The sequence below is a fragment of the Mesoplodon densirostris genome, chromosome 12, assembly GCF_025265405.1.
Source record: "Mesoplodon densirostris isolate mMesDen1 chromosome 12, mMesDen1 primary haplotype, whole genome shotgun sequence".
In the NCBI taxonomy this organism is placed as follows: Eukaryota; Metazoa; Chordata; class Mammalia; order Artiodactyla; family Ziphiidae; genus Mesoplodon; species Mesoplodon densirostris.
The window spans coordinates 74145707-74173088 of NC_082672.1; the positions used below are offsets into that span (position 1 = coordinate 74145707).

Here is a 27382-nt window from a genome sequence, read left to right on the forward strand (position 1 = left end):
ACCAGTTTGTTTTTACAATTCCTCTAAGTGTAAAACATTGTGAGGCTTTCAAGGCTTCTTTTTGTAAATCTGCTTATGTAAATTCCTTGATAATATAATTCCTATAACATTCTTTCCCCAGTACTATTTTAGGACATATAGAAAAGACAGACTGGTTTGATGAACATTAATTTACATACAAGAATATGTGAATATTAATCAGGAGAGCCTCCAGTTTAAAGTGCAAGAACAATATCCAGAGAAATAGTCTTTGCTGCATATGAGATGAAGTGGAAATAAAAAGTATATCTTACCTGATAAGCAGTGTATACTTTTGTCCATCATCCACTTTAATAGTAGTGTTAATGCTTTTCAATTTTGCTTCACCAGCACAGAAAAAGTGGTACTATGGGGAAAAAACAAAATTTCCTCAAACAGTTTTTCAGTGTGAAATTAACATCTTATTTTTGTATTGAACATTACAATTTACCAGTAATATTTTTATTGTGTTGGAGAGATAAGAAGTCTGAAAATTAAAGTGACAGCTCAAGGTGTGCAACTAATAAGTGCTAGAATTAAAACACATAAATGCATACATATTATATACATACACATGTACACGTACATGCACACACACACACACACACATACACACTTCTGCTTTCTCTTCTTGTATTCTGGGGAGCCTGGTGGAGAAAGGCAGCTTCTTCTGCTAGCTGGGAGTGAGTGTTAATAGGCAATTTTCCTTAGATACTAGCAAGCGAGCAATGCAAACACTAGTGTATACCATCTAGACAGTAATGTTAATGTCACACAAGGGAAACATAAAGATTATGAAAGTTAATCATTCATCCTAAACTTCCAGATGATTGAAGGGGGCTATGGCCATTTGTGGGATTATTGCTAATTGGACCAACTGAGTTATGGTTTTAAAAGGAGCAAATCATGTCTATAGTAGATATGCTTGGCCAGACACCCCTGCGAATTCCATGAATGGGCTGCAGTGGCCTATTCATCTTCTCAATAGCTTGTTCCTGAATGTATATCAGTTATATTGTGGCCATTCCTTCTCAGAAAGGACCTTTATAGTCTTTAGCATATCTATTAGAGATCTGTAAGCCACATATAAGTTAAAGAAACACAGTTGCATAGAGTTTCATAATTCCTATGCATCCAGCTACATTAAATTGATATGTCTATATCTTCCCACATGTAATCCAAAGGTAAACATAATGCTATATATCTTAAGATTTTATGATATTTGGTCATATCAAAAAGGTCCCTTTCCTTTATAAAATTATCTACTGGGAGTTCACTTTAAGAACTATGTTAAACAGCACTGAGATTTTCAAAAACAAATATATCTACATGTACTTTGTCAGAAAATCGGTTGCATGACCTTTGGCTGTACATTCTTCTCAAGCCATGTGTAACTAAGTAAAAGGCCACATTTGTCTATTGCATTTTTATGCTGTGTCTAGTATGCAATCAAGGTGAACAGATTTAATATTTTTGGTAGCATGGATAATAATTTAGCTATTTCTTATGTACATCACTAGGAGATCTATGTTGTTAGTTAAAATAGTTATTTAAGTTTAAATGATAATTTACTGGCCAACAATGTGTGTGTCTGGGGGGTGGCAATCTCCTTGTTTTGTTCAATTATATCAGAAAATTATTTTTCAAGTACAGCTAAGTCTTATTAATTCCTATCTTCAGGAATGTAAAAGTTACACGTTTAAAAATATTTAATGGATGATTTTATTAATTGTATTTGATTTTTTTCTTTTATTATAAATAGCTCTTTTTTTTTTTTTTTTTTTTTTTTTGCTGTACGCAGTCCTCTCACTGCTGTGGCCTCTCCTGGTGTGGAGCACAGGCTCCGGACACACAAGCTCCGCGGCCATGGCTCGCAGGCCCAGCCGCTCCACGGCATGTAGGATCTTCCAGGATCGGGGCACGAACCCGTGTCCCCTGCATCGGCAGGCGGACTCTCAACCACTGCACCACCAGGGAAGCCCAATAGCTCTTTTAATATATATATATAACAATAGCTACTGAGCTTGTTACTCTGTACCATGGATTTTTTAAGTAATTTATAGGTTTCAACTGATTGCTTCCTTACAAAACAAAAAACAAGAAAAAAAAATCTGTTAAGTAAGTACTACCCTTTTATTACCTTCTTTATTCAGAGGTGGAAAGAGAGGGGGAGTGATTTGCTCCAGTCAGGGAGGCACAGTGATTCGTGAAACAGCTAATAAGTGAAGGGACTGACATTTGAGTCCCAACATGGATGCATCTGCTTACCTCCTTGTTATTAGAAAGAGCCAATGAAATAGTTTTAAAAATCAATATTGTTACATTTATCTTTGAAACTTAAATTTCCTAAAAAAAATTGACTAACAATTCTGCATTTCTAGAATTTGAATAGGTCTTAAATTATGATCACTGGAAGAGTTCAACCATAATATGTCTTTTGTGAAAATTGTAATGTAAAAAGATTCCCCATATGATTATACTTTTAAAATGAATGAGGAAATTGGAGCATAGTCTCGAAAAATTATAGCAGAATAAGGAAAATATTAAAATCATAAAGATAGGATAGCACTGAAATTTCCTTTAAATCATTACAATGATGGGTATGGAAAGAACATGGATTTTGGACTGACACAACGGAGTAACAATTCCTGATCTACCATCTTTGAAAGAGTTCAAAGAGCATGTGTAATACCGAACACTCAGAGAACCTCCACTGGCCTGTGAGGTCTTTGTGAGATACAGAGAGAAATACCTATTCCTCATATTGGATTAATATGTCCCAGGCTTTCTTCTATGAGTTTATATGCCTTTAATTATTCACCAATTGTATTACACTAACTTCACAATATTTATCCACTTACTAATTTAAACCTCACACCTACATTTACTACCTTCCTTCATGAGTGAGTAAACTCCAGCCCAGACAGCTTAAACTTTTCGAGACCTCAAAACCCCTAAATGGCCGAGCTGGTATTCCAACTCTAACATTCTTGCTCTAGAGTCCATGATCTTAATATATTTTCTTAAGTTGGAGCCCAACACGTAATTGCAATCCAATAAATTATAGTAATTATTACAAAGTATCAATATATACATTTTCTTTGTTATAAAACCTAAAAGAAAGAAATTCTACACCTCTCTTCACCCATTACAGTTTTCTCCCGTTCCGGAGCACAGGCTCCGGATGCGCAGGCTCAGCGGCTATGGCTCACGGGCCCAGCCGCTCCGCGGCATGTGGGATCTTCCTGGACCAGGGCACGAACCTGCATCCCCTGCATCGGCAGGTGCACTCTCAACCACTGTGCCACCAGGGAAGCCCCATTACAGTTTTATAATTCCTAAATGTCTTAGTTCAACTAATTTGAATTTATTTTTATCCACTTGAAAGTGAAAGAAATCTCTGTTCTCCATTATTTCATACATATTTTCACCGATAATTCTACAAGTCTCTGGTGTGGTTCACCATGTCTCTGGAGACATCCACTGTGGTGAGAGGGGCTGGCTGAGTTGTGAGTTGAGTTAGGAGTAGAAAAATGGGCTGGACATGATCAGGGCTCAATATTATGTGTGCTTTATAGTTCCTTGCATTTGGTCTCTTCATGTTTTCTGCTTATTATAAGACTAACGGAAATTTCTGGTCTTAGTTAAGGAAAATGCTGTAGAGCAGGGATCAGCAAACCTATCTTAAAGGGTCAGACTGACGTTTGATGGTTCATTATAGTATTCTATTCATTACATAATTCTATGTTCTTGTTCCATTTTCACCTGTTATTATTATCTGTAATCAATTTGAAGCAATATGAGAACAAAGTGTGTTTTATTTACCATTGAATCCTCACAAACTGGCACTGGCACTGGGGATGGATAAATGTTCAATGAATGAGTGAAAAAATGGATGAATGAATAAAGATAATGCTACCAGTACTAATCTGCTACATCTGGTTGATATTTGTTTATATCAGACATTTTACTAAATTATGTATATGTGTTATATTACTTAAGAAAGATGAGTATTTAAAGAAAATCAAACTTGTACAACTTGGCTTATTTAAATTAGAAGGTGTACCTAACACTTTTATGGAAATTCATATCATATTTAAATAACATCATAAAAGAAATGATAGGCAAAAATACTGTTGTCATGTTTCATATACTAGACTGTATTGAGTTAATTACCTTATTGCAGTTGTGATTTGATGACTTCCTTAATCTGAGTATTTAGAAAAGGAATATGAGGTGATTTGTTAAGGAAGAATGGTCTTGGGAAAAGAACACACATTTTAAATTCAAACTTGGCTTCAAACTTTAGCTGTGTAATTTTGGACTTTTAAAGGAAGATTGTTATAAAGACTGGCAGGTTTTAAGTGAGCAGTCTCCAATTTTTGATATCAGAATCTCTTTGCACTCTGAAAAATTATTGAGGGCCCCAAAGAGTTTTGTTTATTGGGTTATAGCTATCAATATGTATAATACTAAAATTAAAACAGACTTTTAAAACACAAAAACATATAAGTACACATTACACTAGTGATCAGAGGGATGACATTGCGTCATGAAGCTTCTGGAAAACTCTATGTACACTTATGAAAATGAGTACAAAAAAGGCAAATAACATTTTATTGTTATTATAAAGAGAGTACTACCCTTAAAGATCCTTTGAAAGAAACCTGGGGTTTCCCAGGGGTTCCCAGATCATGTCTGCCATTAAAGTTATAAAGAATTGCAGCAATTATTATAATTGAGAAATTGGGAAATATAATTGTGGAAGAAAAGTGGAAAATATAGAGAAAAGAAGAGAACAAAAGCTATTCAAAGCATATACTATTTGATATATAAATAGTGTACACAGAACAGGAAGAAATTACAAAAAAACAGGACACACAGCCTGGTGGTGAGTATAAAAGACATATTTAAGGTTAAATTTTACATTGATAATAACCACTAAAGTGGTGAATCATAACAACTTCCTAAAATTTATGTTAATAAATTTGACTTACCTTTAAAGTACCATTTTCAATAAATAATTGAATAAAAAGTCCGTCTCCTGAATCTAAGTGTTGTTTGATGTAGAGCAGGAGTCCATAGGCGTTGGAGGTCTGAAATTCTAGGGAGATGTTATTTTGTGGATTTAAAAACACATTCTGAAATTCTAGATAGGAGTCTCCATAATAACAAACGCAACTGATATCTGTGGAGTCAGAAAGAAAATACAATTTATCTTGGAAGTAAATGTTCAATAGTCGGATATCACATTATAACGTTAGCATAATGTTTTCTGAAATGGCTCTGACCTGACTCTTTTCTGCCTATGACGAGCTTGGGCACCTATTTTCTTTGCCCTTGTCACAGTGGTTTGACATAATTTATATGTACTGGGGGCATCATGATCAAATTTCATTGGAAGTTCGGGATGTCTCCATCTTCAAACACTCTTACCTAGATTTTATGTTACAGGTCACCAGAAATAGGAACATTTTCTAAAGACATCATTATCCACTGTATATATAAGATGTTGGTACAAAATTTTGATTTGCATCATTGTTAATTTGATTGATGGCATTTGAGGGCTGAGAAAGAATATTGGGAAATAAAGGATTTGCCACCTTTTTGTAACAATGCTACATTATCTCAGCATCTTAAAAAAAATCTCTTTGTTTTTCTTTTGCTTTCTGAATGGTTATGTTTTAATTAGCCTTAATCTTTCAAGTAAAATACAGAGACATTTTTAGCAAAATACTTTGACAATTTAATTTCTTAAATTTATAAATATATGATTAATGAAACCTAGTTAGGTTATTTCTCTAAGTTAATTATGTTATATCATTATTAAAAGTTACTTTTCTTTGATAAATACTTGATTGATCCTTGCTGATTGATGATATTCCTGTAACCATGAATTTGAATCTCTCTCCTTTCTGTCATCCTTCTGTGACACACATACACATATACAAACTCTCATTTAAAACTTCCAAGTTGTTTATTCTTTTACAATTAATATTGATAGAAGAGGTTATTCATGAAACAATGTGAGATTTAGTTTACTGCCCGTCATAAGATAACACTCTTCATAAAATCTGCATTTTAAAACTTAAACACAGTTTACATTCTATGCAGAGTATTTTTCTTATTTTAAGATTCCAATAAAGCTTTAGACATACTCATTGTGTAAATTTTCAAACTGTAAAAAGCTCTAAGGAAATAATCAGCTAAACCACAAAGAAAATACTTCCTTTTAAGTAGAAATAAGAAGTTTCAAAATACTGATAGAAAACACTTGTGCTTTGTAGACATAAACACACACACACACACACACACATATATATATATATATATATATATATATATATATATATATATATATAATCAAGGAATTCATTAGAAAGTTACTTAAACATTGAAAATATTAACAATACTTTCAACTTTGGCTTTCCAATTGTTTTAGTTGTTATGTTATATAGATAATTTTTATTTCCTTGTAGCATTTTAATGATGATATTGAAGGCACAACATTAAATAATTTGAAAAGTTTCATCCATTTATTTGAATGAATTGTGAATGGAGACAAATATCTGTTTCATTTAAAGTTTAAAATGTAAAAAAGCATAACACATTTTCAGAAGATTAACGTTACAACATGAATGTCCTCAACATTGATGAAATAAAGAAAACACTATATATCTTTAAAATGGTTCAGAAAGAAATATATTTTCCAACAATAGCTAACTCAAAACTTATTTTAATTTCCTTATTTTGAGATACATATTTTTTTGGACTTTTTAAAAATTAAGTGGCTTTGCCATCATGTGATTAGTGCTCTGTAATAAAAGCCCACACATGCACTCAGTTGTAAGCTACATGAGGTCAAGAGCCACATATGTTTGATTCACATTCTACCCCAAGTACTTTGTTTTCTTAAACATGTAAAAACACTTACTATCTCTTATGGAAAATATAATTAATTTTGTTGAAATGTGGTTGGAAAATTATATTTTTTTATGTTTGAATTTAAAAAAAATCAGGAAATACTTTGCATAGAATATTCACCCATACTTGTAGTGTTTCCTATTCAAATGCATGAATACAGATTTTATTTTACATCTCCCTTAGTGAAAATCTTAATCTATTAAAAAGAGTGGTGGTGGGAATTACAGAATGGTTTTGTGAATAAAATATATGTATAGAGACTATATTCAGTAATGATGGGCTATAATTCCATACATTTTTCATTATCTAGAACTAAATTACAAGTTCCTGAATTTTGGTTTTCATTTTTTCAAATAGAAGAATCGTTATATGAATTGTATGCCCTCATTTTATAATTATACTTCTAAATGAGGTTATATGCTTTTGGTGTAACTAACCAGAAAGCCCAGTTCAATGTAACTTCAGCAACAAAGAAATTTAATGGCTTATGTAAAAGGAAGTTCAAGGATAGGACAGGCTTCCAGATGGATGCTTGTGTATGTAGAGGCTCAGCTGGGTCCTCATAAAAGAGCTGGATTTCCTCTGTCTCTGTTCTTCTACTCACATGGCAAGCTTTAATCTAAGGCTTGCTTTTCTCCTGATTCTAATATGGTGGCCAGTGGTAGCTTAAGTGACATACCTCCTTATTTGTGCCCCCAGCCACTCAGTTTTCAAAAGAGGAAGGAAGAACTTTACCAAGTGTAGAATGAACCTCTCCTAGCAGTTGACTGTCTAGAACTGGGTCATATATGAAGCCCTCCACTGGAGATGAGGGTGGGGCCAGCTCCCACTGAGACATCGGGGTAGGGTTCACCACAGATGGAGTTGGTATCCCAGTACCTCCCAGAGTTTCCTGGTTATTAGCAGATCAAAGACTTGAAGTGCAAATCACATGTCTAAGCCAGAGACCTTAACTTTCATCTCCAACTTCCTGCCTCTGCTTCTCCTTCTGAGACATAGTTCTTACCTTCATTTCTAACCATGCATATTGAGTATACAAATGATTCCAGTGACTAAAAAATTTATGTGAAATTTGGTTGTTGTTGGGTGTGCAGTTGAAATTTTTGACACAAAACTACTTGAATTTCCAGTTCATATTGTGTATACAAATGAGTCTAGTCACTAAAAAAGTTTATGTGAAATTTGGTTGTTTCTGGGTGAGCAGTTGAAATTTTTGACACAAAACTATTTGAATTTCCAGTGCATGGTAACTCCTAGCCAGCTCCATTACATGAGGATAAAGAAAACTTCAAAGCTGTTTCACTGAAAAACCAAAAGCCAGTAACCCTACCTTCCCCCATAGCACAAAGAAGGGTTTTAAATAGATTAGAAGAGTAATAGAATAAATATGTTTTAGAAGAAATGGCAAATATAGCTTCTGAGGCATAAATACATATTTAAGTTAGAACAAACAAAATAAAACTATTGTGTATAATATTCTTCTTTGATAAATTATGAACAATTACTCCAACAGCACATTTTCCTTTAATAAAATAAATACATAGAAAAAGTAAGTAATTCTTAGCTGAGTCTTTTTCTTTTGGATTTATGGTTTAGCATATCACAAAATACTGAACACATTTCAAAGAATGGAGTCTTTTTTGCAGTTAGTGTACTATATGTAAGATTAAACATGTAAGTTGGAAACGTATGTGAGAATAACTGAATACCAAGCTCTCCTACAATGTTAACAGTTTGATAATGCCTCTATAAAGACTGGACACTTTTAAAAGGATGTATATTATTTAACCCTATTTCTAGTAGATTATTGTCACCCTTACTGTAATCCATGAACAATCACTCAAATAAACTCAAAGAAACATTCATAGCAAATGATGTATTTCTCTCTGGAGTATGTATCACTAACTAAATGTTAAGAAATAATTCACAACTGAAAATGCAAAATGAACCTTTATTATTTCATGTGTCTTGGAGGTAATATCTAGGAAACAAACAGTGGACATTTGTGATATGTGGGTGTGTGTGTGCAAATTTTTTCTGTTAAATGAAGTTTCAGTTTGAGAAAAGATTATATGTATCACATAAATATAATTCATAAAGGAAGGTGTACTTAGTTTATTAAGAAGCCTGTGCTCAGTCTTGATTCTACTAGTGAGAAGATCACAACCACATATCAGCTGCAGAAATACCATGTGACTTAGTTTTGTTAATTTCCATTTTTTCTAGAAAGAGGAGCTTGGATTTTACCAATACAAAATACTCTCCATGTTTAATACTATACAGTTCCACATTCCCTAAATTATGTTTAATTCACCTTAAAATCCAAATTTATGTAGTCCATTTAAATTCATCTCAATTAGCTTAATATCTACAAATAAAGCAGGAGAAAGTAAGCAAATTAACTTTCACCCACTGTTTACTATTGTACCAAGTTTGTTAAACACTCTACTCATGCTTTCAAAAATGCTGATTTTTTTCCTGTTAAAGACTTATGCCATTTGAAAATGCTTTTGTGGGAAGTAAGTATATTTTAAAATAACTTATGAAATATTTGTTTTTGTCATAGATTTTCACATATTGGTCCATGGACTGTGAGTCAATGACATAATTTATAGAGCAAGTATAATTGTATAATGCAAAAAAAAAATAAGTTATTGAAACAAGTACTCCTGAAATGCAAAGCCAGAAAGTGTAGTTTAAGATGGGCAGAGACTCCTCCGTGTAGCCAAAGGAAATATATAATAAATAGGAGTTACAGATGTAGATTTAAGAAATTACATGATTGCAAGACAAGCTGAGAGACAACTAGTCAAACAGTTGAATACATTTTTCTCTGAAAGCAATGAGCAGTCATTGTGAAAGGAAGCACAACACCTATGGTAACAATATTTTCCTTTCACCGGCAAATGGTAGTCACCCACAAGGTAGGAAGTAAAACACAAATCAAATCATGCCACTTTCCTGTGTAAAAACATTTTGGCCAGTTGTCTATGGCAGGATTGTTTAGTATTGACTCTATGTAGACTCTTTCCAGCCCTTTTTTCTCCTTTGTCTTTTAATGTGGAGTGCCAATTATCCTAGGATAACTTACAGAGCAGGCACCCTTCCCATACTCAGCTGCATTCCCAGTTCTGTCATGCATCCCCTACCTCTATGTAGGTCTATTTATGGCATCATCATCCTATTCCATTGGACAGAGTGTAAACCCCAAGCCAATCAAACACTGACTTAATTAGTATAGCTTTGGGATGAGTCTTGATATCAAGTAATGCAATGCTGCATATTCTCCTTCCTTGGGATTGTGTTACTGACTGTTTGTCCTGTGCCTTTTGATAAAATATTGGAATCAGTAACATGTGCAACCATCCTTTTAAATTGCATAAACACTCTGAATAGAAACTAATTTGAATCCCATTGATTTTATGGAAAAAAACTGTAATTGATATCTTTGTGACACTTTATCCTCCTACACATGGACGTATATATGTCTCCATTTTACTAGAGCTTCTAAAACATTTTTAATACAGTTTTATAACTTTTCTCTATAAAGGTCATGTGCATATTTTCTTAGGTTAACTTCTAGAAACCTTCTGAATTTGTTGCTATTTTAAATAGTCCTTTATACTATTACATATTTAACTCATGTTGGCATATTGAAAAGCAATTGACTGTTGTATATGGAGCAACCTGGTTAAACTCTCCTATTTTTTTTTTTTTTTCTTTTTGCGGTATGCGGGCCTCTCACTGTTGTGGCCTCTCCCGCTGCGGAGCACAGGCTCCGGACGCGCAGGCTCAGCGGCCATGGCTCACGGGCCCAGCCGCTCCGCGGCATATGGGATCCTCCCAGACCGGGGCACGAACCCGTATCCCCTGCATCGGCAGGCGGACTCTCAACCACTGCGCCACCAGGGAGGCCCTCTCCTATTTTTAACAATACTGTATCATCTGTGAGTAATGAGATCTTTCTTTTGTTTCTAATTCTTAAACTGTCTTATTAGCTTATTACATTGCTTAGGACCATCAGAATAAACAATGAACTAAAATAATTAAAATGAGATTTGGTATTTTTGTTTGTTTGTTTTGAAGGAAGGCTTTTAAGCTTTCACCTTTGAGCATAATGTTTTGTTCTTTTTTTATAAGTGATACCTTCTAACTCATTAAGGAAGCTCAGAGATACAGAAAACAGATTGCTAGTTGCCAGAGGGGATGGTGGTGAGGGTGGGCAAAAATGGGTGAGGGGGTTAGAGAGTAAATCTTAAATGTCCTCATCACAAAAATGAATAAATTAACTATTTATGAAGTAAAATTCAAATTTTAAGGCAAGACGAGACAAAATTAAACATAAAATTCTTTCTCTGCTCATTTGGGTCTCCTCCCTCCCTTCCGGTGTGTACTGTGCATCTTCATTTTGTGTTAATCAGACCTCCCCAAGGGCAGAAATACTTGCTCAACCATAAAGATCAATTTTCCTTCTTCTGGTACCAGCCAGGTAACTCCTTAGAAGATAACATTTATTTCTCAGTCCTGTAAGGGGTCATGATGACTCACCACTTGCCTTGTACGTGCAGACACCTTAGGTGAACTTTAGGTATGATGCCAATATATCATTTCCTTTAAAGATAATGATTGATGCAGAACAGACTGGTCAGACAACCTGCGGAGACACTGGGCCACACCTAAGGGAAGTTCTTAACTTAAATACTTATGACCTTATAACATTACTAGCTTTATTACTTGTATTCTGCCTCTTTTACAAGGTTATTGTTTCTTGCATAAACAAATGTGTGACTGAACCTCTGATAAAATTAATGATGGTTAGGTGACTTGAAACAGTTGATCAAATATAAAGTCACATAAGAGCAATGATTGTAGTAGTATAAATCTAGATATGGGAAGAACCACCAAGAGGGAACAATTTCCTGGACTGTAACAGACCAGTAAGAGAGGAGGTCGAGAGACTCCTCTTCAGTTACTGTTAACAAGGCCTAGACCAGTAATAGCACGTTGAGTGACCTATCAAGAAATCAACACAGACCTGGGATAGAGTATTCCTAGGACTATGGGGCAAATTAGTCATGAAATGCTTGCTAAACCTTGGTTGAAATTAAGACCAAAAGGGAAGGGATTGTAAGATAAAGAATGTTGCCCACCATGTAGTTCTACAAGAATCAAGTCATTAGCCATTGTAGTCACTGACCTACAGTACATCCTGAAAGGAACTCTGGGTGAAGATCAAGATGAGGCACTTTGTGCTGTGGGAAACCTGGCAGAACTGACCCTAAGATAGTTAAGTATTTTCACGAGAAAATTTTATGAACTCAGTTTCTTGCCTCTTCCCATACTTAGAAAAGTGCTAAAACCATTAACTAAGATCTCTCTTCCTCAGAAGTAGCAGTAAACTTCTACCAAGATGAGTGCTTGATTGCACATATATACCCCTTTACCAAAGTCACATATATACTAGCCTTCCCCCCCACATTTACTTTTTCAGAACAGTTCTTAGAGATCTCTGAGAAGCTGTCACTCAGGTTATAATCTTCAGATGGGCTCAAATAAAATTTTCCATTTCTTCTTACATTGACTACTGATTAATTTTTTTGTTGTTGACACTATGTATGGTGATGGATGGTAACTAGATTTGAAAGAGAAGAACAAACCTGACTCCATATTGGATCTATTTCTTTAGCTCTAACCTTTGTGCTCTGTTGCCTGTGCCTAGTCATGCTGGCTCTGCACCTTTGCAAAGGAATGTTGCCTATAAGCATGAAATATACAGGAGAGCCCATTCTCAAGGCTCTGACCTTTAAAAATATAACACTTTTCCATTCCTACAGAGATAAAAATTACAGAACAAAAGATAACAATTGTCTTGTTGGACCCTTACAATAACATGATGACCAGAGCTACGTGGACAGCTGCAAGAGCAAAGCATTCACATCCTCTCTGGTGTCTGGCCTGCACCTAGAAGTCTGCAACAACCAGCCACATCCCCTCCTGTTTTCGTATAAAAGAAGCCTGAATTCTAACTCAGGTAAGATTGCTCTTTGGGACACTAACCCACAATCCTCTTGGTCTGATGGCTTTCTGAATAAAGTCACTATTCCTTGCCCCAACACCTTGTATCTGGCTTAATTGGCCCGTCATGTGGTGAGCTTAATGAGCTTGGACTCAGTAACGTATTTATTGTGGTGATCATTCCACAGTGCATACAAATATTGAATTGTTATGTTTTACACCAAAAACTAATATAACGTTATATGTCAATTATACCTTGATACAGGTCATACCTCAGTAAAGTTATAACAACAACAGTAGAGTTATAAAGAACGTCAGGTGAAAGCTGTGAGGGACACAGAAAAAAGATACCAAGTGCTGTAGAAGGAATTTCCCTTCTATTCTGTAGTTCACTAACATTTTTAGCAGACCTTAATATTAAATTTTATTGTTTTTTCACTTACTGATATGATTATACTGTAAATAACTTTGATATTCTAATATTAAACCTTTATTTTATCCCAGAAATAAATGCCATTTGCTTACAACGTATGTTCATATATGGATTTCATTTACAAGAATCCATGCTTAGGATACTTGTATCTATTCTGATGATTGAGATTGCCTTTTAATTTTCATTTATCCTGGCTCCCTTTCTAACTTTCATACTAAAGTTTTGTTTAGCTTTATTAAATAAATTGGGCAATGTGAATTTCCATTTCTAATTTCTGGAGGTTTTTTTTTTTTTAATTTACTACCCAAATTCTGTGTCAACCTATAAAATTGTGAATTGTACAACATCCTAAAATAACTACAAAATATTTAATTTAATGTAATGATTACCCATAAAATTAAGGTGGGCCCTATTATGATCTTGTAATTTCAACATATATAATTTCAGTTAGGAACCCTGGGTTTAATTATACACTTAATCATTTAAATTTGTGGGATCTTGGATAAATATTTTAACTTACTTGATCCTCTCAGTTTCTTCATCAATACAATGACAATAAGAAGGTTTTTCTGTTATAAAATATGTGGAAGTGCTAGACAAAGCATTTGCTCCAGTCTGTATTTGGGAAAGAAACCTCCTACAATGAAACAAAGATCTTGCAAAATTTATTTTTAAAATAGTTATTACAAGAATATGCTCTACATTTTTGCTGAGGCAGATATTTAGGAAGGTCTGAAGCACATGGTGTGGCCACATACAGTACATCTAGGTAGAACCCGAAGGATTTCAAGGTGGTGTGTGATGGGGCTGCCGTGAGGTCCAGAAGTGCCCTCTGTTCCTGAGCAGCTCACTTTTTTTAACCTGTTTTATTACCTGTTTATAGTAATAAAATATATGAATAAAGCTAAATTTTTAAATAATGATAATTATTTTGTAAATTTGGTTAATAAGGTAATTCATATCCCATTGTCTTTTCCTCTTTACACGCATCATCTAGTTTGAGTCTCACTTCAGTCTGGAAAGTGTGTAAGGACTAGGTTCTTATGAACCCTATGTTTCTACCTGAGAAACTGAGGCTTAGATAGGGTAATTTGATCAAAGTGATAGATCTTAGAACTGGGTTTCTTTTATCAAAGCTCATGTTCTTTAACACCAGTTTTATTTTGTGTGAACAGGCTGCTGATCAATTATTGGAGACATACAGTCTTTGGAATTTTTAAACAAAATACAGTAGTCATTTTTTTTTTTTTTTTTTTTTTTTTGCAGTACACGGGCCTCCCACTGTCGTGGTCTCTCCCGTTGCAGAGCACAGGCTCCAGATGCACAGGTTCAGCAGCCATGGCTCATGGGCCCAGCCACTTCACGGCATGTGGGACCTTCCCAGACTGGGGCATGAACCCACATCCCCTGCATCGGCAGGCGGAATCTCAACCACTGCGCCACCAAGGAAGCCCCCAGTACTCAGTTTTAAAAAGGTCCAGTGAGGATCCTCGTATTGAATTCGTACATTCTCTATCATGTATGAGAGCAGTGTAATGATGTGTATCATTGAATGTACAAACTGGACCCCACTTTCCAGTGGGCTCCAAAGTGCTTATAATCTAGCTTTCGAGTATGGCTTTTTACAAAAATATATAAATAATCATTGAGCTCTTAGCTAATTTACATAACTATTTGATTAATAAAGGTACTCTGAAATTCAGCTATAGTTAATCTTTGAGGTGATTCATATACTATCTCCTCCTTCTACTGTTTATTGTTTAAGAAATATTATAAGCTATATAGAGTCTTCCTGGTGGGCTGGAAATTTACCTACCTCATAAAACATATGAGGTTTATGAGAAAAATACATTTCCATAGAGAAATGAGTATGTGACCATGCTGGGGAGACCTTTGTTACTTTTTTTTTTTTTTTTAACCCTTCATCTCCTTGACCAACGAGTTTACAGAGAAAACGAAATGAGTAACTCAGGGCTCTTCTGTTGTTCCTGGGCTCTGAGAGCTCCGGAAAGATGCTCATGCAAATTTAGGAGGGACTCCTAAATTGTATAAATTGTATTTATTTTTTCTTTTGATTCTGAAAACCTAAACTTTCCATTTATTAGATTGATAATGACAAAATGAAAAAAAATATGTTGAAAGAGTAACTTTATCTGTCAATGTATATCATGATAATAAATTCTAGGGGACCAGTCATGGATAAACCTACATAGGTGTGTCACATTGTGTATTCATCAGAAGCCGTAAGATTTGGATTATGATGGTTGGGAATACAGTAGAAATTTAGCAAGTGCTAAAAACTGATTGCTAAAGTGAAATGCTTGTTAATTTGCAGTACAATAAAAATACAAATGCTCCTACAGTACTATCCCCTATGTGATGTAACCAAACACTCTGTCTCAATAATGATGGGATTGAGGGCAGGCTGCCCCCAAATATGCCACTTTGCCATATTGATTATTTTGAATTAAAGGTACTAAGAAACAGCCTGTGCACGAAGGAAACTCTGACACACCTTTGTCCGCTGAAAGCAGAATATAATCTCCCATGTGAAGGGAGTCTTCCCTGTACCAGGAGGTAAAGAGACTGCTTATCACCAGATACAAGGAATTCAGGGTGGAGAAGGTTGAAGAAACAAACTTTGTTACTTCTTTAATTTACTATCCCTAGCCTAAACTTCTTCTTCTTTTTTTTTTCTTCAAATCTTCCTATATTTATTGTTTCATTGTCTAAAATGTACAAAATCTGCCTACCTTGGTCACTTCTTTAGTCTCATATTTTTATGAGCTGCTGTATATACAAAATTAAATTTGATTTTCTCCTGTTAATCTGTCAATTTAATTATTAGACCCCCCAAAACACTGAGAAGGGAAGATGGGAAAGGTTTTCCTCTCCTATAATAACTTATGTTATAAATAATAAAACTTGAAATACACTTTTCCAATGTTCCAGATATGTTGTTGCTTATTCTGGACAATATTTCAAAAGTAAAATATTTTCCCTGTTCTGAAAAAAATGAATAGTTAATTCTTTACTCATATGTAATTAAATAGAATCATAAATACTTTATATTTACTCAATATTCTCTTTTCATGTACTTTATTTTACTATCTATCATGTTATTTCAATAATACCTACAGTCTAATTATCCCTCTCAAGCTGTCGTGGCAATTATCAGCTTTAATTCTTTTCAATGCTCACACGTTACTGATGGACAAGGGAGAAATACAGGTGTTAGTAGTGATTATTGGAGGAGCGGAGGAAGATGGCAGAAGAGTAAGACGCGGAGATCACCTTCCTCCCCACAGATACATCAGAAACTCATCTACACATGGAACAACCCCTACAGAACACCTACAGAGCACTGACAGAAGACCTCAGACTCCCCAAAAGGCAAGAAACTCCCCGCATACCTGGGTAGGACAAAAGAAAAAAGAATAAACAGAGACAAAAGGATAGGGAGGGAACCTGCACCAGTGGGAGGGAGCCGTGAAGGAGGAAATGTTTCCATACACTAGAAGCCCCTTCGCGGGCAGAGACTACAGGTGGTGGAGGGGAAAAGCTTCGGAGTAGTGGAGGAGAGCACAGCAACAGGGGTGTGGAGGGCAAAGCAGAGAGATTCCGAACAGAGGATCGATCAGTGCCCTCAGGCACACACCAGCCCCAGTGGCTTGTCTGCTCGGCCGCCGGGTCAGGCGGGGCTGAGAGCTGAGGCTCGGGTACCGGTTTTCAGTCGGAGCACAGGGAGAGGACTGGGGCTGGTGGCAGGAAGAGAGTCTGAAGGGGTTAGTGCACCACGGCTAGCCCAGAGGGAGTCCGGGGAAAAAGTCTGGAGCTGCCAAAGAGGCAAGAGACTTTTTCTTCCCTATTGTTTCCTGGTGCTAGAGGAGAGGGCATTAAGAGCGCTACTTTAAGAAGCTCCAGAGACAGGCGCGAGCCGCGGCTAAAGGCGCGGACCCCGGAGACGGGTGTGGGATGCTGGGGCTGCTGCTGCCACCGCCACAAGGCCTGTGTGCAAGTGCAGGTCACTGTCCACCCCGCCATCCGGGGAGCCTGTGCAGTCCGCCACTGCCGGGGTCCCAGGACCCAGGGACGGCTTCCCCAGGAAAGTGCACAGAGCACCACGGGCTGGTGCAACGTCACGCCGGCCTCTGCCACCGCAGGCCTGCCCCGCACTATGTGCCCCTCCCTCCCCTCGGCCTGAGTGAGCCAGAGCCCCCGAATCAGCGGCTCCTTTAAACCCGTCCTGTCTGAGCGAAGAACGGACGCCCTCCGGCGACCTACGTGCAGAGGCGGGGCCAGGTCCAAGGCTGAGACCCGGGAGCTGTGAGAGCAGAGAAGAGACAGGGAAATCTCTCTGTGAAGCCTCGGAGGCAGCGGATTAAAGCTCCACGGTCCGCTTGATGTGTCATACGTCTGTGGAGTGCATGAATGGACAGCGAACCATCCCAAATTGAGGAGGTGGATTTTGAGGACAATATTTAAGACCTTTTCCCCTTCTCCTCTTTTTACAACGAATTATCCCAAATTAAGGAGGTGGACTTTGAGGGCAAGATTTCAGACTTTTTCCCCTTTTCCTCTTTTTAAAACAAATTATCCCAAATTGAGGAGGTGGACTTTGAGAGCAAGATTTTCGATTTTCCCCCTGCTCTCTTTTTGTGAATGTGTATGTGTATGCTTCTTTGTGAGGTTTTCTCTGTATAGCTTTGCTTCCACCATATGTCCCAGGGTTATATCTGTCCGTTATTTTTTTCAATAATTACTTTATAATTTAAATAATGCTACTATATTTTATACTTTATTCTATTTTACTTTACCAGCTCTTTCATTTTTCCTACCTTCCCTTCCACCCTCCCTCCCTCTGCCCCTCCTTTCTTTCTTTCTCTCTTTCTTTCCTTCCTCCCTCCCACCCTCCCTCCTGTCTTTCTTTCCTTCTCTCTTTCTTTTTTTCTTTCTTCCTTTCTTTCTTTCTTTCCTTCCTCCCTCGCTCCCTCCCTTCTTCCTTTCACTCTTTCTTTTTCTTTCCTTCCTCCCTCCCTCCCTTCTTCCTTTCACTCTTTCTTTTTCTTTCCCTCCTCCCTCCCTCCCTACTTTCTTTCTTTCCATCCTTCCTCCCTCTCTCCCTCCTTTCTTTCTTCCTTCCTACCTTCCTTCCTTTCTTTCCTTCTTTCTTTCTCTCTCTCTCTTTCTTCTATTAATTCTTTCTTTTTACTTTTTCTCCCTTTTATTCTGAGCCGGGTAGATGAAAGACGCTTGATGCTGCAGACAGGAGTCAGAGCTGTGCCTCTGAAGTGTGAGAGCCAACTTCAGGACACGGGTCCACAAGAGACCTCCCAGCTCCACATAATATCAAGCAGCAAAAACCTCCCAGAGATCTCCATCTCAACACCAGCACCCAGCTTCAGTCAATGACCAACAAGCTACAGTGCTGGTCACCCTATGCCAAGCAACTAGCAAGGCAGGAACACAACCCAACCCATTAGCAGAGAGGCTGCCTAAAAACATAATAAGGCCACAGGCACCTCAAAACACACCACCAGACGTGGACCTGTCCACCAGAAAGACAAGATCGAGCCTCAACCATCAGAAAACAGGCACTAATCCCCCACACCAGGAAGCCTAAACAACCCACTGAAACAACCTTAGCCACTGGGGACAGAAACCAAAAACAACGGGAACTACGAATCTGCAGCCTGCAAAAAGGAGACCCCAAACGCAGTAAGATAAGCAAAATGAGAAGACAGAAAAACACACAGCAGGTGAAGGAGCAAGATAAAAACCTACCAAGCCTAACAAATGAAGAGGTAATAGGCAGTCTACATGAAAAAGAATTCAGAATAATGATAGTAAAGATGATCCAAGATTCTATTTCCATGATACAAAATCTTGGAAATAGAATAGACAAAATGCAAGAAACAGTTAACAAGGACCTAGAAGAACTAAAGATGAATCAAGCATCGATTAAAAACACAATAAATGAAATGAAAAATACTCTAGATGAGATCAATAGCAGAATAACTGAGGCAGAAGAACGGATAAGTGAGGTGGAAGATAAAATAGTGGAAATAACTGCTGCAGAGCAAAATAAAGAAAAAAAGAATGAAAATAACAAAGGACAGTCTCAGAGACCTCTGGGACAACATTAAATGCACCAACATTCGAATTATACGGGTTCCAGAAGAAGAAGAGAAAAAGAAAGGGACTGAGAAATTCTTTGAAGAGATTATAGTTGAAAACTTCCCTAATATGGGAAAGGAGATAGATAATCAAGTCCAGAAGGCACAGAGAGTCCCATACAGAATAAATCCAAGGAGAAATATGCCAAGACACATATTAATCAAACTGTCAAAAATTAAGCACAAAGAAATCATATTAAAAGCAGCAAGGGAAAAACAACAAATAACACACAAGGGAATCCCCATCAGGTTAACAGCTGATCTCTCAGCAGAAACTCTACAAGCCAGAAGGGAGTGGCAGGACATAATTAAAGTGATGAAGGAAAAAAACCTGCAACCAAGATTACTCAAACCGGCAAGGATCTCATTCAGATTTGATGGAGAAATTAAAACATTTAGAGAGAAGCAAAAGCTGAGAGAGTTCAGCACCACCAAAACAGCTTTACAACAAATGCTAAAGGAACTTCTCTAGGCAAGAAACACAACAGAAGGAAAAGACCTACAATAACGAACCCAAAACAATTAAGGAAATGGGAATAAGAACATACATATCAATAATTACCTTAAATGTAAATGGACTAAATGCTCCCACCAAAAGACACAGATTGGCTGAATGGAAACAAAAACAAGACCCATATATATGCTGTCTACAAGAGACCCACTTCAGACCTAGAGACACGTACAGATTGAAAGTAAGGGGATGGAAAAAGATATTCCATGCAAATGGAAATCAAAAGAAAGCTGGAGTAGCAATTCTTATATCAGACAAAATAGACTTTAAAATAAAGACTATTAGAAGAGACAAAGAAGGACACTACATAATGATCAAGGGGTCGATCCAAGAAGAAGATATAACAATTGTAAATATTTATGCACCCAACATAGGAGCACCTCAAAACATAAGGCAAATACTAACAGCCATAAAAGGGGAAATCAACAGTAACACACTCATAGTAGGGGACCTTAACACGCCACTTTAAGCAATAGACAGATTATACAAAATGAAACTAAATAAGGAAACACAAGCTTTAAATGATACACTAAACAAGATGGACTTAATTGATATTTATAGGACATTCCATCCAAAAACAACAGAATACACATTTTTCTCAAGTGCTCATGGAACCTTCTCCAGGATAGATCATATCTTGGGTCACAAATCAAACCTTGGTAAATTTAAGAAAATTGAAAATGTATCAAGTGTCTTTTCCAACCACAATGCTATGAGACTAGACATCAATTACAGGAAAAGATCTGTAAAAAATACAAACACATGGAGGCTAAACAATACACTATTCAATAACGAAGTCATCACTGAAGAAATCAAAGAGGAAATAAAAAAATACCTAGAAACAAATGACAATGGAGACACGACGACCCAAATCCTATGGGATGCAGCAAAAGCAGTTCTAAGGGGGAAGTTTTTAGCAATACAATCCCACCTTAAGAAACAGGAAACATCTCGAGTAAACAACCTGACCCTGCACATAAAGCAATTAGAGAAAGAAGAACAAAAAACCCTCAAAGTTAGCAGAAGGAAAGAAATCATAAAGATCAGATCAGAAATAAAGGAAAAAGAAATGAAGGAAACGATAGCAAAAATAAATAAAGCTAAAAGCTGCTTCTTTGAGAGGATAAACAAAATTGACAAACCATTAACCAGACACATCAAGAAAAAAAAGGGAGAAGACTCAAATCAATAGAATTAGAAATGAAAAAGGAGAAGTAACAACTGACACTGCAGAAATACAAAAGATCATGAGAGATTACTACAAGCAACGCTATGCCAATAAAATGGACAACCTGGAAGAAATGGACAAATTCTTAGAAATGCACAACCTGCCAAGACTGAATCAGGAAGAAATAGAAAATATGAATAGATAAATCACAAGCACTGAAATTGAAACTGTGATTAAAAATCTTCCAACAAACAAAAGTCCAGGACCAGATGGCTTCATAGGCGAATTCTATCAAACATTTAGAGAAGAGCTAACACCCATCCTTCTCAAACTCTTCCAAAATATAGCAGAGGGAGGAGCACTCCCAAACTCATTCTATGAGGCCACCATCACTTTGATACCAAAACCAGGCAAGGATGTCACAAAGAAAGAAAACTACAGGCCAATATCACTGATGAACATAAATGCAAAAATCCTCAACAAAATACTAGCAAACAGAATCCAACAGCACATTAAAAGGATCATCCACCATGATCAAGTGGTGTTTGTTCCAGGAATGGAAGGATTCTTCAATATACACAAATCAGTCAATGTGATACACCATATTAACAAGTTGAAGGAGAAAAACCATATGATCATCTCAATACATGCAGAGAAAGCTTTCGACAAAATTCAACACCCATTTATGATACAAACCCTGCAGAAAGTAGGCATAGAGGGAACTTTCCTCAACATAATAAAGGCCATATATGACAAACCCACAGCCAGCATCGTCCTCAATGGTGAAAAACTGAAACCATTTCCACTAAGATCAGGAACAAGACAAGGCTGCCCACTCTCACCACTCTTATTCAACATAGTTTTGGAAGTTTTAGCCACAGCAATCAGAGAAGAAAAGGAAATAAAAAGAATCCAAATTGGAAAAGAAGAAGTAAAGCTGTCACTGTTTGCAGATGACATGATACTATACATAGAGAATCCTAAAGATGCTACCAGAAAACTACTAGACCTAATCAATGAATTTGGTAAAGTAGCAGGATACAAAATTAATGCACAGAAATCTCTGGCATTCCTATATACTAATGATGAAAAATCTGAAAATGAAATCAAGAAAACACTCCCATTAACCTTTGCAACAAAAAGAATAAAATATCTAGGAATAAACCTACCTAAGGAGACAAAAGACCTGTATGCAGAAAATTATAAGACACTGATGAAAGAAATTGAAGATGATGCAAATAGATGGAGAGATATACCATGTTCCTGGATTGGAAGAATCAACATTGTGAAAATGACTCTACTACCCAAAGCAATCTACAGATTCAATGCAATCCCTATCAAACTACCACTGGCATTTTTCACAGAACTAGAACAAAAAATTTCAAAATTGGTTTGGAAAAACAAAAGACCCCGAATAGCCAAAGCAATCTTGAGAATGGAAAACGGAGCTGGAGGAATCAGGCTCCCTGACTTCAGACTATACTACAAAGCTACAGTAATCAAGACAGTGTGGTACTGGCACAAAAACAGAAAGATTGATCAATGGAAGAGGATAGAAAGCCCAGAGGTAAACCCACACACATATGGTCAACTTATCTTTGATAAAGGAGGCAGGAATGTGCAGTGGAGAAAGGATAGCCTCTTCAATAAATTGTGCTGGGAAAACTGGACAGGGACATGTAAAAGTATGAGATTAGATCACTCCCTAACACCATACACAAAAATAAGCTCAAAATGGATTAAAGACCTAAATGTAAGGCCAGAAACGATCAAACTCTTAGAGGAAATCATAGGCAGAACACTCTATGGCATAAATCACAGCAAGATCCTTTTGGATCCACCTCCTAGAGAAATGGAAATAAAAACAAAGATAAACAAATGGGACCTAATGAAACTTCAAAGCTTTTGCAAAGCAAAGGAAACCATAAACAAGACCAAAAGACAATCCTCAGAATGGGAGAAAATATTTGCAAATGAAGCAACTGACAAAGGATTAATCTCCAAAATTTATAAACAGCTCATGTAGCTCAATAGCAAAAAACAATCCAAAAATGGGCAGAAGACTTAAATAGGCATTTCTCCAAAGAAGATATACAGACTTCCAACAAACACATGAAAGAATGCTCAACATCATTAATCATTAGAGAAATGCAAATCAAAACTACAATGAGATATCATCTCACACCCGTCAGAATGGCCATCATCAAGAAATCTAGAAACAATAAATGCTGGAGAGGGTGTGGAGAAAAGGGAAGACTCTTGCACTGCTGGTGGGAATGTGAATTGATACCGCCACTATGGAGAACAGTATGGAGGTTCCTTAAAAAATTAAAAATAGAACTACCATGTGACCCAGCAATCCCACTACTAGGCATATACCCTGAGAAAACCATAATTCAAAAAGAGACATGTACCTAAATGTTCACTGCAGCTCTATTCACAATAGCCCGGAGATGGAAACAACCTAAGTGTCCATCATTGGATGAATGGATAAAGAAAATGTGGCACATATATACAATGGAATATTACTCAGCCATAAAAAGAAACGAAACTGAGCTGTTTGTAATGAGGTGGATAGACCTGGAGTCTGTCATACAGAGTGAAGTAAGTCAGAAAGAGAAAGACAAATACCGTATGCTAACACATATATATGGAATTTTTTAAAAAAAATTTCATGAAGAACCTAGGGGTAAAACAGGAATAAAGACACAGACCTACTTGAGAATGGACTTGAGGATATGGGGAGGGGGAATGGTAAGCTGTGACAAAGCGAAAGAGAGGCATGGACACATATACACTACCAAACGTAAAGTAGATAGGTAGTGGGAAGCAGCCGCTGAGCACAGGGAGATCAGCTCGGTGCTTTGTGACCGCCTGGAGGGGTGGGATGGGGAGGGTGGGTGGGAGGGAGATGCAGGAGGGAAGGGATGTGGAAACAGATGTATATGTATGACTGATTCACTTTGTTATAAAGCAGAAACTAATAATAATAAAAAAAGACTCCCACACACACAAAAAATAGTGATTATCCATATCGCCTTATTCCTAGCATTCAGTTTTTAATTAAATGTAATTTTCAACTCTTCATCTGCTCTTTTACATTGTTAGATTTCTGCTATTAACCAACAGCTGGCCACAGGGAAGAGTACAAAGGAAAAACAAAATCATGTGTCTCAAAACTGTGGGACACAGATAATAAGATTAAAGTCAGGCTATGCACATAAAAATGTACAGATAATATGATTTTATACACACACACATATGTGTAAATATATGAGTACACACAAGCACACAAACACACAAGCACACAGAGCAGTCTTTAAGGTGTCCACTGATTGGAGTGGTTCTTGCACGTGGACATTTTCCTGCAGGTGTGACAGGTTAGAGAATTATTTTGATAACAGACACATTTAGGAAACTCTAAGGAGGCCCACTGGCCTTTCATGCACCTTCTACTGATATGAAAATTCATCATTAATATAAGTCAAGGCACAAACCACATATATTGGCATGTTTCCTCATTTATTTGTACTATGTGGCATTTTTAAAAGGCACTTCTAATTCTTTTGGAATGAATTGTGGAGGAAAAAAAGAAGAAATTACATATTTTTCACTATGAGAGTCCAAGGAGGAAGGTTTATAAGCCAAAAAAGTGATATTCCCAGCATGGAGGCAGCAGATGGAGAGTCAGGATTAGGAAAGAAGAACAGTGGGGTACCATGATGGAGTGTATTGACGGAAAGTTGAGGAACATGCACATGCAATACAGTTTGTTTTCTGCAGTCACATTTTTAAAATACTAAGCTTATTTTCTTTATATTCCAGTGACTGTGGAAGTTCTGGTGTGCTAGCATAAATGACTTTATATTACTGAAAAAGGATCTAGTCAACAACAATAACTTTCATGGTAGAGCTATTGGATCTGAATTCAGAAGACTTGAATGGGGATTCATTACTTCATAGTTGTGCAAATTTGGGGCACTATATGACGTCTTTGGCAAGTTTTAGTTTTTCCAGGGCACATATTTTGAGTGTTGACTCTATTTTGATTTTGGAGAAATTATTTGGAACTCATATTACTAAATAAAAGAGCCAAGTTTACCTTTATTAAGCAAAACAAATGGATTTTCATTCCAGAAAATTACTCATATTTTGCACCATTTATCTATACTGCACCTGTAAGTCAAACATTTTTAAAGTAATTACTTTCTTATAATAAGACTTTAAAATGTGTAAAATGTTAGAATGTCTGAAAACTGTAATAATCACTTGATATTTCCATTTTCCTAGTATTAAAACAACTTCTACTCAACAATTTTATTGAGGATTAGTTTTATACTGTAACTTAAAATGCTTCCTTTTACTTCTGATGTTGTTGAAGATAGAGATGTGTTAATTTAGAGAAAAATTGCAATAAAAATCGGGAAATAAAAGATATGAATTTCCTTGAGTTCATATCTTGTAAAGATTTGAGGCTTCTTGTCATCTGGATGTCGTCGTATGTCTCAGTGGGCTCAGTGGGCTCAGTGGGCTGAAACCTGACACATTAAGTTTAAAAATTAGTCTGATTTCATTCAAGGACTGCTGGATACATGGCTACATAGATGGTTTGGTGAAAAATGTATTGACTATAAAACATTTGACTAGTGGGATTTTCACTCCACTCTCACTCACACTCCCAGTTATCTGGTGTGGCTGTTTCCTGAGGCTCCTGAGGATTCTGTGCTATAAATCACAATGCTTCTCTATTTTTCCCACTCTTAATTTTAATTTCCAAATTCTCAGCTCTGTTTAGTCTGTTTTCAGAAAAAACAGCCCTTGTTCATTTGTTTTCCAGCTTGCAAATTTTTATATTTTTTTCTCCTCTACATTACCTTTGTCTGAGCAATATATATATATATCACTATTTGTGGAATTTCAGGAGGAAGCACAGGTATTTATGTGATTAACTCATCATACTTAACTGCAATGTTAATTGTTAATCTGTATCTTTGTTATATTTGAATTCTTCTAATATATGTGTATAATATAATAATAGTCATAAATAAGATGGAGGTAAAATGGAAGATGATGTTAGATAAAGAGGAGCAGAGATGAGGGGAAGTGCTCAATGATCCTTGTGTTTGCTAAGAATATGGAATAAATATTGATAAGCTTTATACACTAAGTATGTATGATAAAAATTTAAAGATCAACATTAAAGGAATAGAAAAAGAGAAAATAACTACAATTTTAGAGGATAAACTCAATAAAAAGCTCCAACAATCAGAAAGTGTGCAAAAAAACAAAGATAAAAGGAACAAACCTGAAAATGCAGGACACAAGTAAGATGACGTAGTATTTCTAAATTTACCTGAAATCACAAGTATAAAAGTGCTGCACTGGACACAACTCTTTGCCATTTACCGTGACAAACTTCAGCACATGAAAAGACTGTTTTCCAAACTTCTTAACATTGTGGCAATAGTACTTTCTCTATGTTTTAGTAGAGCAGCAGAAATGTTGGGAAGAGAGGTGGGTGTGACTAGAGACCCCTCACTATGTCTAGGGGATGCTATGGGGAAATACCCTTCTAAACTAAATAGTTGAGGGGTTTTAAGTAGTAGTTCTAAGATAAGAGGAAGTTAATGGAAGCACAAAGAATTAAGCATTGTCAAAACTCTCTGAAAATAAATTAACATTAAGAAGAGGACTTTCCTTAAAGTTATTTAAAAACTGTAGAAATCACGAACAAGAAAATATTGTCTAATTTTGTCTAAAAAGATCAAGGGAAGCTTTGTGAGTAGGAGTTTCTCTCCTTTCTGGAGCAACTATTTAAAATGATATTGAGACAATTTTTCATCCTTATGGACAAAATTGAAATTGTTCATAATTGAAAGTCATATGTAAATATATAAATTGTATGTGACCCAAAGAAGTAATGGGAAAAGCAACTTTTTAGTTCTTTTGACAGAACATATAGCAGAATATTTTTGTGAGTTTGGGAAAAAGAAGTATTTATTTTAAAAGACTAAAAAAAAAAGTCACAAATAAAAAAAGGGATTTTTTGAGGACGTTAAATTAAGAACTTTGTTAATCTGAAAACGCTAAAGAAAATAAAAGACAAACAGTAAGAAGACATTTGCAAAACATAAAAC

At 36.2% G+C, this 27382-nt stretch overlaps 1 protein-coding gene across 1 annotated transcript in view; it reads right to left on the bottom strand.

Moving 5' to 3' along the window:
* EYS (eyes shut homolog) overlaps window positions 1-27382 on the bottom strand; it is a 1591612-nt gene that overhangs the window by 656668 nt on the left and 907562 nt on the right. Inside the window, exons 25-26 of the mRNA XM_060115102.1 lie at window positions 5016-5206; window positions 294-385 (exon numbers count right to left, since the gene is read on the bottom strand). Coding sequence (XP_059971085.1) covers window positions 294-385; window positions 5016-5206 — 283 coding nt within the window. The remainder of the gene's footprint in view (window positions 1-293; window positions 386-5015; window positions 5207-27382) is intronic.